This window comes from Penicillium diatomitis (genome assembly GCF_028827545.1).
Source record: "Penicillium diatomitis strain IBT 30728 chromosome Unknown utg000003l_segment0_segment0, whole genome shotgun sequence".
NCBI lineage: Eukaryota > Fungi > Ascomycota > Eurotiomycetes > Eurotiales > Aspergillaceae > Penicillium > Penicillium diatomitis.
In genome coordinates, this window is record NW_026623175.1 from 560,912 (window position 1) to 574,951 (window position 14,040).

General features: G+C 51.5%; 5 protein-coding genes across 5 annotated transcripts; 3 read left to right on the top strand and 2 right to left on the bottom strand.

Annotated features, from left to right (window-relative positions):
* Positions 1-595: 595 nt before the first annotated feature.
* On the top strand, positions 596-1,093 carry N7539_002444 (uncharacterized protein; the record flags this gene model as incomplete). The annotated part of the gene is made up of 2 exons (XM_056932047.1): positions 596-709; positions 779-1,093. 2 exons carry the CDS (start codon positions 596-598, stop codon positions 1,091-1,093), a joined length of 429 nt encoding a protein of 142 aa, XP_056792006.1.
* A 1,298-nt stretch (positions 1,094-2,391) lies between these two features.
* N7539_002445 (uncharacterized protein) lies at positions 2,392-3,129 on the top strand (the record flags this gene model as incomplete). The annotated part of the gene is made up of 1 exon (XM_056932048.1): positions 2,392-3,129. One exon carries the CDS (start codon positions 2,392-2,394, stop codon positions 3,127-3,129), a length of 738 nt encoding a protein of 245 aa, XP_056792007.1.
* Positions 3,130-5,882: 2,753 nt separating this feature from the next.
* N7539_002446 (uncharacterized protein) lies at positions 5,883-6,767 on the bottom strand (the record flags this gene model as incomplete). Its single annotated transcript, XM_056932049.1, has 2 exons — positions 5,883-6,262; positions 6,455-6,767. 2 exons carry the CDS (start codon positions 6,765-6,767, stop codon positions 5,883-5,885), a joined length of 693 nt encoding a protein of 230 aa, XP_056792008.1.
* Positions 6,768-7,123: 356 nt separating this feature from the next.
* N7539_002447 (coiled-coil domain-containing protein MAD1) lies at positions 7,124-9,478 on the top strand (the record flags this gene model as incomplete). Its single annotated transcript, XM_056932050.1, has 3 exons — positions 7,124-7,256; positions 7,333-7,484; positions 7,541-9,478. The coding sequence occupies 3 exons, from the start codon at positions 7,124-7,126 to the stop codon at positions 9,476-9,478; spliced, it is 2,223 nt and encodes a 740-aa protein (XP_056792009.1).
* Positions 9,479-10,461: 983 nt separating this feature from the next.
* Positions 10,462-13,693, bottom strand: N7539_002448 (uncharacterized protein; the record flags this gene model as incomplete). Its single annotated transcript, XM_056932051.1, has 8 exons — positions 10,462-11,619; positions 11,677-11,782; positions 11,836-11,915; positions 12,004-12,410; positions 12,482-13,209; positions 13,290-13,375; positions 13,479-13,571; positions 13,658-13,693. 8 exons carry the CDS (start codon positions 13,691-13,693, stop codon positions 10,462-10,464), a joined length of 2,694 nt encoding a protein of 897 aa, XP_056792010.1.
* Positions 13,694-14,040: the final 347 nt, after the last annotated feature.

The following is a 14,040-nucleotide window of genomic DNA, read 5'->3' on the forward strand; positions in this document are numbered from 1 at the left end:
ACATACTTGGACATCATTCCTGTCTCATTTTCTACTCTCGATCTCGCTATGGATTCGTACAGGCCTTGGCAGCCAGAATTATCCAGCGGAAAGCCCACCGTGAGTGTCATTGCGGCTGTAGAGCCATCCAATTACACCCCACCATCCCGCTGTCACTCCAGTATGACGCTATTGAACCAGCGCAACGAACCACCGCACGGATCCTATTCCATGCCAGCGTATGTATCCCCCATTTATGCCAGGAAGTTTGGAGGTCCCATCAAATAACACAGTGAATAGTCATGTTGAACCGTCAGGTACCCTGTCTGTCGGGAAACAGTGGAGACCAGATGGAGATCCGTTGGCTGTTAGGCCTTGGTGGTCGCTTCATTCATGTCGTCATGGTTGCGGCACTCTCGTCGCTAGGATGGTAATCGTCCTGGTCACTTCATGTTTATAAAGGGTGGTGTCCAGCAGAATATCAACCCTTCACCTTCTACCCACAAGCTTTCCACATTCTCACAATCTCAAGTACATTTCTTGGCTCTCCTCACCACACACCACCTCAGCCTCTTTTCTCCAACCCAAACAAAACACATAACCTACCATATACAAAATGTCTGCCCAGACTTTCCACACCACCCGCGAGGACATCCGCAAGGATGAGGCCCGTGTCTCCCACCAGCACGGCGGTAACGTCCCTGCCGACTCGGATGTTTCCCAGATGAAGGTGAGATAACATCCAACTATCCAGTGTGACTAGGGATGTCTCCTTACTGACTTGCACCGCTTTGTACAGTCCATCATTGATGAGAACACCAACAAGGCCGAGCAGATCGAGAAGACCAAGGCCAACCTGCCTCTTCCTGATCAGCCCCCCGTCGCCTCCGACTGGAACTCCTCTGACCAGCGCACTGTGAACGTTGGCTCTGGTGGTATCGAGGGCCCCATCTCTGGTGACAATGACTCTGCTCTTCGTGGTCCCTCCACCGCTGGCAGCAGTGTCCGCATGGACGGTAGTGAGCTGCACAAGAACACCGCCCCCGGCGGTAACGTTGGTCGTCAGCGTGTCGAAGGTCAGGACGGTCTGCCTTCCGACGCCACTGCTCGTTAAATGATCTTTTTTGTTCATTTAATGTTTCTCTGGCAGGGACTACTGGATATCCCTTTTTCTCTTAATGTACGATAGCCATATTTTACGGAGTCACGAGCGAATGATTCAATTATGATTATCACTTCCCAAGGGCATACTTTCTTCCCTCTGGTACTTCACGTAGAGCCATTTGTGGTTAACCACCCTCTAGACAAGGGATTATCTCCTGAATAAGACAGCTCTACGCTTGATTCTTCGTTGTTTGATGCTCTGCGTTATTGTACTGTATCTTGATTGGGATAATCATCCATGCGAGCTGAAAAGGACGTGCCCGTGATATCAAAGTGGAGTGATCTTACGGATGATTTTTCCGATCACGCGACCTTAATTTGCAGTAAATATTCATATGAAGAGTAGCTAATGCTGTTAATAGCCGGTCGTCACAGTCTGCTTAAACAGTGTTCAGTGACTAACATCAGTCTCGTATATCCAAGCTGCACCGCACAATATTAGTGACGCCGATCATCCACTATATTTTTCTTGGTAATAGGGCATCTCGATCATGCCAAATTCTGTCTTAGGGGGATCGCGCCATCCGAGCCCTACAGTGAGCGCATCGAACCCTTGACGTCAAGGACCACTCGACTGCCCGGTTTCTCAACCGGAGTGTACTGGGTCGACAATGATCATCTTTACATATGAGGGCAGCTCGGGAGTGCATGGAAAGGATGGGACGAAGTGGGGGTTTAGCTGAGAGTCTATCTGCAGCTCATTCTCAAAAAGAGGCCCCATTCCCAGGAGCCGGGTATCGTGATGCGCAAACGGCCTCCACCCATCGGTAACTCCACCACTGATCAATTCTGCCTCTGCGCTGGTGGAGAGCCTGGTGTCGCCACTGGGAGTTGATACCAGATGCAACTGCAGTACCAGCTTGACGTGACCATTTGGGCCTGGTCGAGTCTGACGGGGCGGTCGATAGGTCATAGAGGGGATGGGGAAGATACCTTGAGGCTTGTCCAGGCCGCTCGCATCGGTTCGTCGTAAGTGTGACATCACCCTGCTTGTTTACATCAGAGGTCTCTTTGCCCAAAGTTCACACCATCATCAGAAAATGTGATAGCCGTGCTCTAGGTATATAAGCTTTTGAAGCTGCAACAGACTTTCTTTTTTGGTTAACACCAACTTTCCTACCCTTAATCAAACCCAATCCTTCTTCGACAACTTCTTCAAAGTCAGTACATTTGACTGAACAACGCTCATCTCAAAATCAAAAACGTTCAACTCTCCAACTCACTTTCCACCACCAACCACCCTTCACAATGGATCTCCAAGGCACTCCCATCGGCACCGGTCACCGCAGCACCAAGGTCACCACCGACCCTCTTGCCCACCAACAGCCCATCCAGGAACCTGCCGGCCCTGTCGCCACCGACTCCCTGGCTGCCGAGTCCGTTCGCACCGGCGGTGCTTTCACCGAGAACCGCGGTGCTGAGCCGACAGGTCCCTCCGGCAGCAACTCTACCCTGAACACCACCGACACCTCCGCCGCTTCCAAGCTCCCTTCCGCTGCTGCTGGCAGCCAGCGTGAGAACACCGAGCGTCAAGAGAAATACCCCGAAGCCCTGGGCGGCCAGGGCAACTTCCCTGGCACCCATGTGAGCGGATACGCCGGTGGCTCAACCGCCGCCAAGCAGGAGATGGGCCTGAATAAGGGTGGAAACTCGGCCTCTCACCAGCAGCAGTCCGGTCAGGCCAAGGCCAGCGGCAGCCAGCACGTTGGAGGCCAGGCTCCTTCCTACATTACCGATGTCACTCCCGGCCACCAGGCCCAGCAGCCCAAGGGCGCCGACAAGCAGGATGCTCAGTTCAGCTCCAAGGATAAGAACGCTGGCTTCGACTCTGAGATTGGGTCTAAGAATGACCCTGGTCGTCTTGCGGAGGAGAAGTTCCAGCGGGAGAACGCCTTCAGCACCAACGACAGCGGTCGCACCCACCAAAAGGGTGGTGTTCAGGGCGAGAATGTCTACGACACCCTGCAGGGTGACCAGCGTGCTTAAAAGATGTAGGCAATTTTTGACAGATGGTCGCACTTATAATGATTCCCAGCGATTAGTCAATTCTTCATATCATCACCTGTTGCATTGATTGCAATATGCTGATTGACGATGACATGATCTGAATTTTGTACGATAAAAAGTGTTACATATGAAGAAAATCAACAGAAAACTCTCGATATCTCTTGAGTAACTGTGTACTTTTCGATCAGGTTGATAGTGGATCTCCTAGTCAAGGAACTATGAATCGGCGATGCCGAGCTGGCAGTGGATCATCCGCAAAACTGCACGCATTGCCATCATCGCCTGTGTAAAAACCGTCAAGCATTGAGGACGATTTATCCTGGCACGTTTGATTCGACTTATAACATTAGCCACACGCCCCAAATGCTATCTCCACGGCGCAAGTTTCACATGCCCAAGTGGAAAAGAACATTGGATTTCAACATGACTGTTGCTGGCACTTTTCTTTTCCCTGATACTTTCCCCCACGGCGATAAAGCAATGCATCCCCTGCAAGCATCTCAAGTTGTGCCCATTGAGGATTTTCTCCTCCTCTTGCGTAAACAATGACCCAATTCAATAAGTCCGACTGCAAAGAAAACGAACCAAACCAGACAAAGCAAAATGGCAACTATCTTCAAAGGCTCAGGCAAAGTAAAGCGAGGCAGACACTTGTCGGCGATCCACGACGCTGAACGCCAGGAACGATGGTCTGAAGAAGACAAGCCATTGGGCGAGCCTTTGTCGTGACCTATCCATCGGTTGGGATTGCGTTTAAACTCGGTTGATCCGATATCTTCGAAAGGAGTTTGAAGGCGAAAGCTCTTTTCACGGAGAATCGATTCTCGCCGGCTGGGCAATTCATTCTCTTCATTTCCGAGTGGAGAGGACTGTATCGTGTGCAGACGGTCGTCGAAACGGGAGCGCATTGTTTGAGTGATTGGGGCTAAGGTGGAGATGATACTTTCGTCGGATGATGCTTTGCGCTTCCAGAGGCGATCTGAAATGACCTTTGATCTTGAACGATAGTAGCTTTTCTGGTTCCAGCCTCCAAAAGCTATTTGTCTTTTCTATTCCCTGGGTAGTCAGTCTTGATGAATCGCAGAGGTTGATTGACTCAGATTCTTGGTGCCACGCACTGATTCATGCCCATTCTTGAGCTCTCGAGTTCGCTCTCGGTAGTTGGGAATGTGTTCGTATTGCGGCTTGTCTTGTAGGACCGGGTGGGTTTCAAGATTCGGAATAGGGTGCGACACTGCTATTTTGACAAAGACCAGCAGAAGAGCTACCAGCGTCCATGTGCGCTGATATAGAGCCCTTCGCATATCGACCTGGCACTTCGTAGTGTTAAGCCCATGTATTCTAGGCTGTGGAAAGAAGCAGATAGGCCCAGCCAGCGTGTCACGCTCGTGGAAGACCCTGTCCGATGCGCTCGCTCTTGTGTTGTCGAGTGAATATGTTCAAAGTATGGCACATCAAGTATCCATCACGAATTAGGGCCCAATCTCTCTGACAAATGGGTCTGGGACGAGGGCCGGCGCCACCCCTTTTGTAATATACCCAACACGGACACGAGAAGACTGACGCGCTGTAAGGCCACCAGGGATAAGTTGGAGGAATTTTCAAGGGCCATCAATTGCCCAGGGCTATTTGATAGAAACCGAGGTACGCATAGTAGCCTCCAGTTCTACGTAGACATTCTCTCCTTAGGGGGCGCCGGGTACGTCGAAAAGCCGAAGGGCCCTGGGCTTCTTCGTCCAAGGGGATAGATAGCACTCAGAGCAGGACTGAATGGGTATGTGGTCTCTGCGACCCCTTCATTCAGGCTCGCCCTCTCAGTTCTGATCTGCTGCACCTGAATTGATCTCTTGAGTTGAATAGAGTCAGGGGAGTCGGACCTCGGTACGATGTCTTGTCTTGTCCATAAGCAGCGAGGGTCCATCGCCGGCAAGCTTCCGACAAGTCATACATGACGGGAATCTCGAGTTATCGGCCAATCGAACCAACCTTGAGCAGTCCTGCAGCTAGTTCGATCAATTGATCAAGAGAGACGGCGAAACCTATGGCTTTTTGCATGAATTGAAATACAATTGTCAACAGGTACTGGCACATGCTCCGAATTGTGTTTCTTTCCTCCAGTTGGGGGGGATTTCTTCCTGCCAGGGAGGTTGCAAGGCGAAAAAAAAGCTCGATGACATTGAGCATTAAATTATGTCTGCGCAACTGAAGTCTTCGTTTAATCTACCCTTGCCCACGCTCTGTTCACCCTCCTGGCGAGAAAAATGACCTTCCATAATGACTACTCAGCGCTCGGATAATAGAATCGCGTATCCATCTACCTCGCATGTTTGAAATCTAATCTGTCGAGAGAAAGGCTTGAGTAGAGACTGTTCAGCCGCCGCGCCCAGAATGACCGTTTACGCATCAGAATCTTGGATGTCGGAGAGCAGGTTCGGTCACAAGTGTAAAAATATGCATCAATGCATGGGATGGAAATGTCATTGGAAGTCTTCCTGCCTTTTTTTCATACACCGTCAAGAAAAACGCCGAACTGCAATACAGCAAAAGATGGAAAGATGGAAAGAAAAAATGGAACCCCAAAGGCCAGACCCCCTAAGACATGCACAGTCCTATCAGACAAGAACATAACCCTGTACAATAGAATATCCCACTGATCAGTCGCAGACATGGGGATGGAAAGCAAAGCATGGAACAATGAAAGAAGACGAAGCAGGCTTTTTTCAAAACAATGTTTAGACCTGAACACTCTTTCCCTCCTTCTCGGCGAGCTTAGCCAACTCCTCGAAGACCTTGCTGAAGTCCTCGCCGTCGGCACCCTCGTCGAGCTTCTTGTTCTTAGCGGACTTGGGAGTCACCATGACAACACTGGTAGGGCGCTTGGTGGCAGCGGAAGCACCGAGCTCAGCACGGGAGGTGACGAAAACGTAGGGAATGCCGTGATCCTCGCAGAGAACGGGGATGTGAGAGATGACGTCCATGGGAGAGATATCGGCAGCGAGAATGACAACGCCAGAGGGAATGTCGACCTTGACATTGGCGGCGGGGATGGGAGACTTGCGGAGAGCCTTGACAACTTCCTTGACACCACGCTTGAGGGACTTGTTGACAGCAGCTGTGGGAGAGCGAGTGATTAGCAGTGAACCCGGGAAGCCGTGAAAAGAGCGAGACTCTAGGTAAAAGCATTGCGCCATTCAAACGGCCATGGACATGCAATTGACGCATTGAGTGAGGAGCCCCGCCCAGTCGACGAGGTACAATCACACAGTCCCTTAATGCTTTCACACGATGCTTTCCTTGAACTTACCCTTCTTGACGCTCTTGAGCACCTTCTTGGCCTGCTTGTCCTCGACCAACGGGTTCGCGAATGGCACAACGGCGCCGACAGGACGGTCAACGGCCATGGCATCGACTTCGATCTCGGTCACATTGACAGCAGCGACGTTGTCACCGTTCTCAACGGCCTGGGAAGCAATCTCCTTCTCTACCGCATCGACGAGAGTGGTCTTGTCCTTCTTTTCCTTCTTGTCCTTCTTGGACTTGGAGATGCCGTCCTTCTCGGCGCGCTTCTCCTTCTTCTCCGAGCGCTTTTCCTTCTTTTCGACCTTGTCCTTGCCCATTGTGTCGGATGTGTTGCTCAAAGACGGGGAAACGAAAGCGACTGGTTGGTTAATTGAGTAGTGTGTGCCAGTGTGGTGAGTGAAATGGGTCTCGAAATAATTTCATAAAATTTTGGCGCTAGTCCCAATGCAGAAGCTCTGCGCTGATGACTAAGGTCCAAACATCCCCAAGCCCGCAAAGTACCATACTAGGTGTTGCCCTCGAATGAACCATGCTTACTCCATCTTCTTGGTCCGATTGTTAGCAAGCGGTCGGAGACATCGGCGAGGGCTTTCACAGATTCTTTTTCTTGGTGGTCGATGTTCCTGATCATCCCCGCCGTCTCTGGGACGTGAATGCCGATCCAGTGTCCAACATGGAGGACAGCCCGGCTCAGCGACCAGCATCCCAGCTGATTGCTGGATTTACTTCGCCCTCTGCGCCTGCTAGTTCACGCAACCTCTTACAGCAATCTTCTCTTTCAATGAGGCCGCCGTTGATCAGTCATGGTTAGTCTGATTCAATCATCCATCCAAGTTGCAGCATGACGCAACACCGGTGCTGACAAGCCATTTGTGCTTTTAGATATCGAGAAAGAAGAATTGCGTGTACAAGTGAGCACGCTCACGTACGAGCTGGCGAATCTGAAACAGGAGCGGGAGCTGGAGGCGATTCGATTCGAGAAAGAGTCTAGGAGCCTTCAATTAAAGGCAGATTCCGACTTTCGGAAAGCGCAAGTGAGTATCTATTCCAATAGCAATGGAAATTCGAACGCTGATCTGTGTCGTTATAGGCAGCCGAGTCCGCCAGTGTGCGCGCGAATACGAAGACGGAATCACTAGCCAGGGAGTTGAAGGAAACACAGGAACAACTGCTAAGCGACAAAACTGCATCCGAACGTAGAATTCGCGACTTGCAGGTTGAGAAGCAGAATATACAAGAAGAGCTCACCGACGCGTTAGCTCAAGTCTCCGATCAAGACCGTCAATTCAAGTATCAAGTATCCGAGCTTGAATCAGTGCGCGCCTCCCTTCAGAAAACGATAGACGAGTTGCAGCGCGACCTACAAGAAGCGCGTGCTTCTCAGCAGGCCATTCAGGAAAAGCTGTCTCAGCGTGAAACTGAGGTTGCAGAGTTGGAATCGCAGAACATCCAACTAAAGGCAGAAGGCAACGATGCAGAAACTTTGACCATCTTGAAACGGGAGTTGTCCGACCAAGTGAGCCACATTCGAGAACTTGAAACAACAACCCGTGATCAGGCTATTGAGCTGCGTCGCCTGCGAAAGGTGCAGAAAAGTGTCGAAGTTGTGGAAGAGCAGAAAAGATCGCTTGAAAATCAGTTGCAAATGATGCACGGCCTCGAGGCGGAACTAAATACTGTTCAGATTCAGAAACAAGTGCTAGAGGATGAGCGAGCATCATGGGCCAGCCTCATTCAGTCAAACGATCAGACTATGGAATTTGATTCGCCAGAGTCAATAGTCCGAGCTCTTGTCCAAGAGAGAATCGAAAAGGCAACTTTGGTCGACCGGCTGGGCACGGTTGACGCACAGTTTTTGGAGAAAGATGAGAGCATCACAATGCTGGAAAAGGAAAAGACTCAACTCCGACAAGAAATCGAGAAACTCCGCTTGGCGGGAAGCATCACCTTGGGGGCAGCAGCACCTGCAGCCGCAGAGGCTCGTATCCGGTCACGGCTCGAAAGACAGCGCGCCCTCGCTGTCAAGGAGGTTGAGTATTTAAGAGCTCAATTGAAGACATTTGACACTGAGGAAGAGACGATGAATACCGGAGAAAACAACTACGACGCGCAAAAATCGGAACAAATCGCAAAACTCGAGCAGCTGGTCGATGAATATCGCAACGAGTTACACAAAGCTCATGAAGAGCTATCACAGCAGGAACCGCCATCACAGCAGTCGGAAGAAGCTCAGCATAGAGGAACAAAGCGACCCCTGTCGCCTGCGGAAAGTGAAGCGGATAATGAACGCTTTGCTATTCTGAACCGCAAGAATCGCAAGCTACAAGAGTCTCTAGCAAAGTCGCGAGAAGCGACAACGCTTGCGAAGCGAGAACTAGATGCAGCAAAATCGCAGATCAAATCACTCAAGTCAAAAACCCACACACGCATTTTGGAACTGCGCGACAATCCAACTGCCGAGACTGAGAAGATCAAAATGACAACTCTGAACACGCTTCGTTCCGAAAATCAGGCTCTTATGGCTCAACTTCGAGGTGAACACACTGGCGTCAAGGCCGTCCCTGTGAGCACATTGGACAGTTTGAAATTGGAGATGCAGGAGTTGGAGCGAATCGTGGCTGAGAAGGAGAAGCGCATGCGTCGATTCAAGGAGATTTTCACGGCCAAATCCGCGGAGTTCCGTGAAGCTGTTGCCTCTTTGCTGGGTTACAAGCTCGACTTCCTACCTAATGGCCGTGTTCGCGTCACATCCATGTTCCATCTCTCGGCCGCCTACCGACATGGTGACAGCGAAGCACGTTCAGATGCTCGCGGACCCGGTAGCATGGGCAACGGCGAGGAGAACTCCATCGTTTTTGATGGAGAAAATGGCACGATGAAGATCTCTGGTGGGCCCAATAGTCTCTTTGCGCTGGAGATCAAGCCTCTGATCAAGTTTTGGGTTGAGGAAAGAAAGGATATTCCTTGCTTCCTTGCGGCTATGACGCTTGACTTTTATGACAAGACAACGAGAGCTGCTAGAATTTGATGGATCTCCATCAACCCTGAGAGAATTTTTGTACCAGTATCTTCGTGGGATTATGCATTGTCATCGCAAGTGATCCATTGTGTTCTTCTTTTCATTCGTGTTCTGATCGTTTCTTGGATCTTCTAAATATACCCCTTTCGTCAATCAGATCAAGCAAATTAGACGATAATGATATCTCTAGATAGTTCACTGAATTGATATCAAATTTCCTTGTTCAGGTCAACACGACACATATTGCCGTAGTGGTTCATACCAAAACTCAAACGCTCAGTGATCACCGTGCAGGTCTACACCCTGGGCTGAGTAACGAAGATAAGATCAATTAGGTATGACCATTTGGATTTGAATCTTCACTATGTAAAGGACAGGTACCGCACTCAGGCAATGCCGACGAAGTCTGCTTTGCAACCTTGAGCGTCGTGAAAATCGAATAGAAACAAATCGATATCGCGAGAACCCTCGATCAGGAAGAGCTAGACGGGAGGTCAAACAGAACGCTTTCGACTAAGACAGGTGGTGGCTTCCTACCGACCTTGAACCACCTCATGCCACTGCACTGACAGAGGCGGGGAACGTACCTGAAGGATAGAAGATCATTTTGCTGTTTCTACACTGGGCTTTCGATGATGCTTGACTCTAGAAACAAATGCGCAGGAATGTTTCCCGTGGAGATAAGATTCAAAGCAGTTACAGCGTCAAAGAGTCAACCGCGTAAGCACACGCCTAACATAGGATTTGTAAACGGAATCCGATGCACTATATGCCGGAGAGACACAGGCAATGCTGCGACGGGAGTGATAAGAGAAAATTAACACCATAGATAACGTAACAGAAATGAGAACAAGATATTTCAAACATCTTTCGCCTGCAGAATTCAGCCCTCACGTTGGACCGTCCGTCAGCCCGCGGGCCTTCCAAAGCTTGGCACGGCAGAAAACAGAAATCGACAGAGCTGGGTTGTTCCCCGGATATGGGTATCATGTTCAAGCTGAGACGTATTTACCCGCCACCAGCTTACGCGTTGTGGGAACGGCTTCCCAAGATGACGCACCCGAAGATTTACCGTCGTCGGCAAATGGGTCGATTTCGCTGTCACCAGCCTTCATTGGGGCGCAGCTGATGCCAAGGCGCGACCCAGTTTCAGTAGTGGTGTATTCGAACCGTGCCTCGACATTGCCCTTGCGAGGCCCGGGAGTGGCAGTGGTGAAGCGAACGAGGAACTTGCCGTCTTCGCCACCAGACCCAGGAGCCTTGACCTCGAGCTCCGGTATCTTCCAGACCACGCTGGAAGTCTTCCGGCGGAATACGGCTCCAGAGTTCGGATACATGACCGCACTGGTGGCACGTGCAACAGATTCCCGCGGCTGCTTGGTGACCTCGTCTTCAGACGCTATATCAAGGGCCACCGTGAGAACCACATTTTTCAAAATGATAGAGGACGAGGTAGCTGAGATAAACGCCGGATTCAACGAGTAGAAGATGATGGCACTGGCTTGGTTCTCTTGAACGTTCCACGCCGGTTTGAAGATCACAGGGCTGTAGGCGGAGGGATTCGCAGGATCAATGTGCACCTGGTACTTGAAAGCAACGGTGGGCATCGATCGCGAAATGCTACCAAGCTGTATCTCATATTCTCCGCTTTTATCCTCACTCTTCTCTGCGCTCGATGCGTGGACAAAACTGGGGTTCGCGGCAACCTTTTCTAGAGATGCGAAGTTGTCTAGATGGATGACCATTTTGTCGATCGGGTTGTCAGGCTGAGGATTGTGAGCCAGCGCGAGCTCCCCTACCACCGATGATTTGGTAACGTTGCCCTCGGAGAACCATGCACTGACAGTCTCGATAATGGACGCATTGAGGCCAGGCTCATGCAATTCGGGGTGAATGCTGGGACCGAGACTGTGCGCAGTATGACCAGATCGAACAGAGGTAGTATCCGACATCGCATGGTCATCCATGTTGTTAGTGGGAGATGTTGCATTCCTGATCGGGGAAGATGGGCCTTGGTGATCCAATCCACCCAGACCTGCCGACCCCATGGCCAACTCGGCACCAGCATTGGGAACAAATACGGTATTGCGTACGTCGCGACGACCTCGAATTGTACCGGCATTCCGTCTCATCCCAGGCTGCGGGGCACGCTGCGTTCCGTCACCGTTAGCAATAGGTGTGATGAAAGCACGTCTGAAAATACATACCATCCGAAGTGTGTTTGCCATGTCATCCATGGCTTTCCTGGCTTGGCTTTCATCTTCGAAGATAGGCTGATCGCGGATCGTCAAGTTCACACCAGAGTCCTCCAGACTGTGCGAGCATTAGCCAGGCCGATTTGCCATTCGTAAGCGGTGAAAACATACGCTGAAGCTTCCTTCTGTGCTCGTGTTATTTCGTCTACACTCTGAGGTCTTTCCGTGAAACCTTCAGAATCAACAATTGGCTGTATAAAAGTGATCAGTGACAATCAAGAGCGAGTGGCCTCGAACGTGCTCAAGCGGCAAAGACAGCAGCTCATTCCAATCACACACCTTGCTGATACCGTTACTGGCAGGTCTCTCGTCTGCCCGCAATGTGTTTTCATTCGAAGCGGAGATTTCTTGTTGGAAACCAGGTGCCGGTACAGGTGCAGGTGCAGGCGCAGGTGCAGGTGCTCCATGGGCATCATTATCATGCGACAAGCTTTCATTCCGCAGGGATGATTCTTCTGTCAGTGCAGTTCCAGGACGATCTGCCGTCCGGGGAGGCGATTCGGGGATTTGCGCCTCGCGAGACGAATCTGACCTCATGAACGACGAGAAGGGGCTTCTATGCTTCTTCTCTGCTTTGCGATCGAAACCGCCTCCTGTTGGTGTGATCACGCTCTTTCTGCGGTTCATCACAGTACCGAGCCGTCTGAGGCCGCCCAGTGTGGTATGACGAGGCACTGGCTCGGGAGCTGTGTTTTGGGGCGGCTGTCAGTCAAAGCAGTTCGGCCGCAACGGATCATCCAGTCAGTCAAGATCTTACCGGTTGATGAATGCGGCAGCGAGCCTACAGTGGGAGGCTCTGACCGGCCCGAGTGCTGGCTAGCTGTATCGTCCTGAACTCGGGGAGTGGGCACAAACGGGGCAGCAGCTGGAGGGGCCGTAGCCGTCTCGGAACCTGCTGTGGAAGGTGCGGCAGTTGAAGATGCTGGGTTCTCCTCCGCGTGGGAGTTCTGCCGAGAAGATATCCTTGGTGACAATATCGCTCGGTTACCGGCCATCTTGGCAGCAAATGTCTTGATCTCATCGGCCGTCTCCACGTTCAGGAGCACATTGAGACAACTTTCGGCGGCTTCTCGGCAACGCTCCACGTGGTCAAGCTCGTGAGTCTCCAGCTGGGTGAGCAGGTCACGCAAGTGATTCAAGCGGGACTCGTCTGCGGCCTGGAGCTGCTCGTAGACAAATGGCGCGCGTGATTCCCATTGCTGATTGACTTCTTCGGCCGCGGCTATGGCACCCGACAGACTGCTGGCTCCTTTAGTGCCCTTGCCCTTAGCTTTGTCCACTTTCTTTTGTGCGGCCTCGACATTCTTGGCCAGATTCGCCAGATTGTTCTGGATGCTGGACATCGACTGCATTTCGGCATTCTTGGTGTTGTACTCCCTCAGCGAACGCTCCACGTCTTCCTCGATTTTCGTCGCCAGCGTTTCATGCGACGTGGCGAGTGTTTCAGTAGCATTTATGATTCGCTGCCACGGGATTTGGAAGATTCTGTTGCATCACGCACATGGTGTCAGTTGATCTGAATAAAGCATGACCGCACGGAGGATCGATGCACCGCTTTTACTCACCCAAGTGCCGCGCCATTGTCCAATTGTGGGCGACTTGCCAGTTTCCGTAACCCCTGAGCATAAGTCTCTTCAACACGGCGACGCTCCTAGAAGTGCGTGGTTAATCCTCGGGGGTCAGGGGTTGTGGGCAGATCGTAGGGTGTGTGTCTAGCCGCGAATCCGGGGTAGTGAAGACCACGGCGTCCGTACCTGCAGGAAGTCGGCAATGTCTGAATTGATCTTGTTGATGAGTCGAACACGCTCGGTAAGCACAGTCGACGCTTGGGTAGGGTGGAGCGTGGCCTATACAGAGAACACGTTAATCAAAAATCAGTCCCAATGCCAATTCTCGTGAGCACCAACACAGCGCCGTGGCCTGCCAGACATACCAACAGCGCCGGGTATTCCTGCCGGGAGAGCTCCATGGTGTCAGAATTGGTGTGAAGATGCGCGGCGCACCAAGCGCATAGTTCAGCAGGCAAAGGGCGCTTGGGGAATTCGATGTACACAGCTGACCCTTTTGTCGGGAGGCCGGGGTAGATCAGTGATTGCGGGTTGCGTGTGGATGCGCTGGTGCTCGGTCACTGACGGCAGCCATGGGGGATGGAATGACGACGACCAGAAACGCCGCCAAAACGGGTATTGGTGATCTGGAGCCAATCAGCATGGGAGACATTCGTTTTGTCAGTTCCGAGCTCCGTCTCAGGGTCACATGACATCATCACCATCGTCAAGTATCTCGGCTGCGCCCGCGAAGCTTCACTGACAGCTC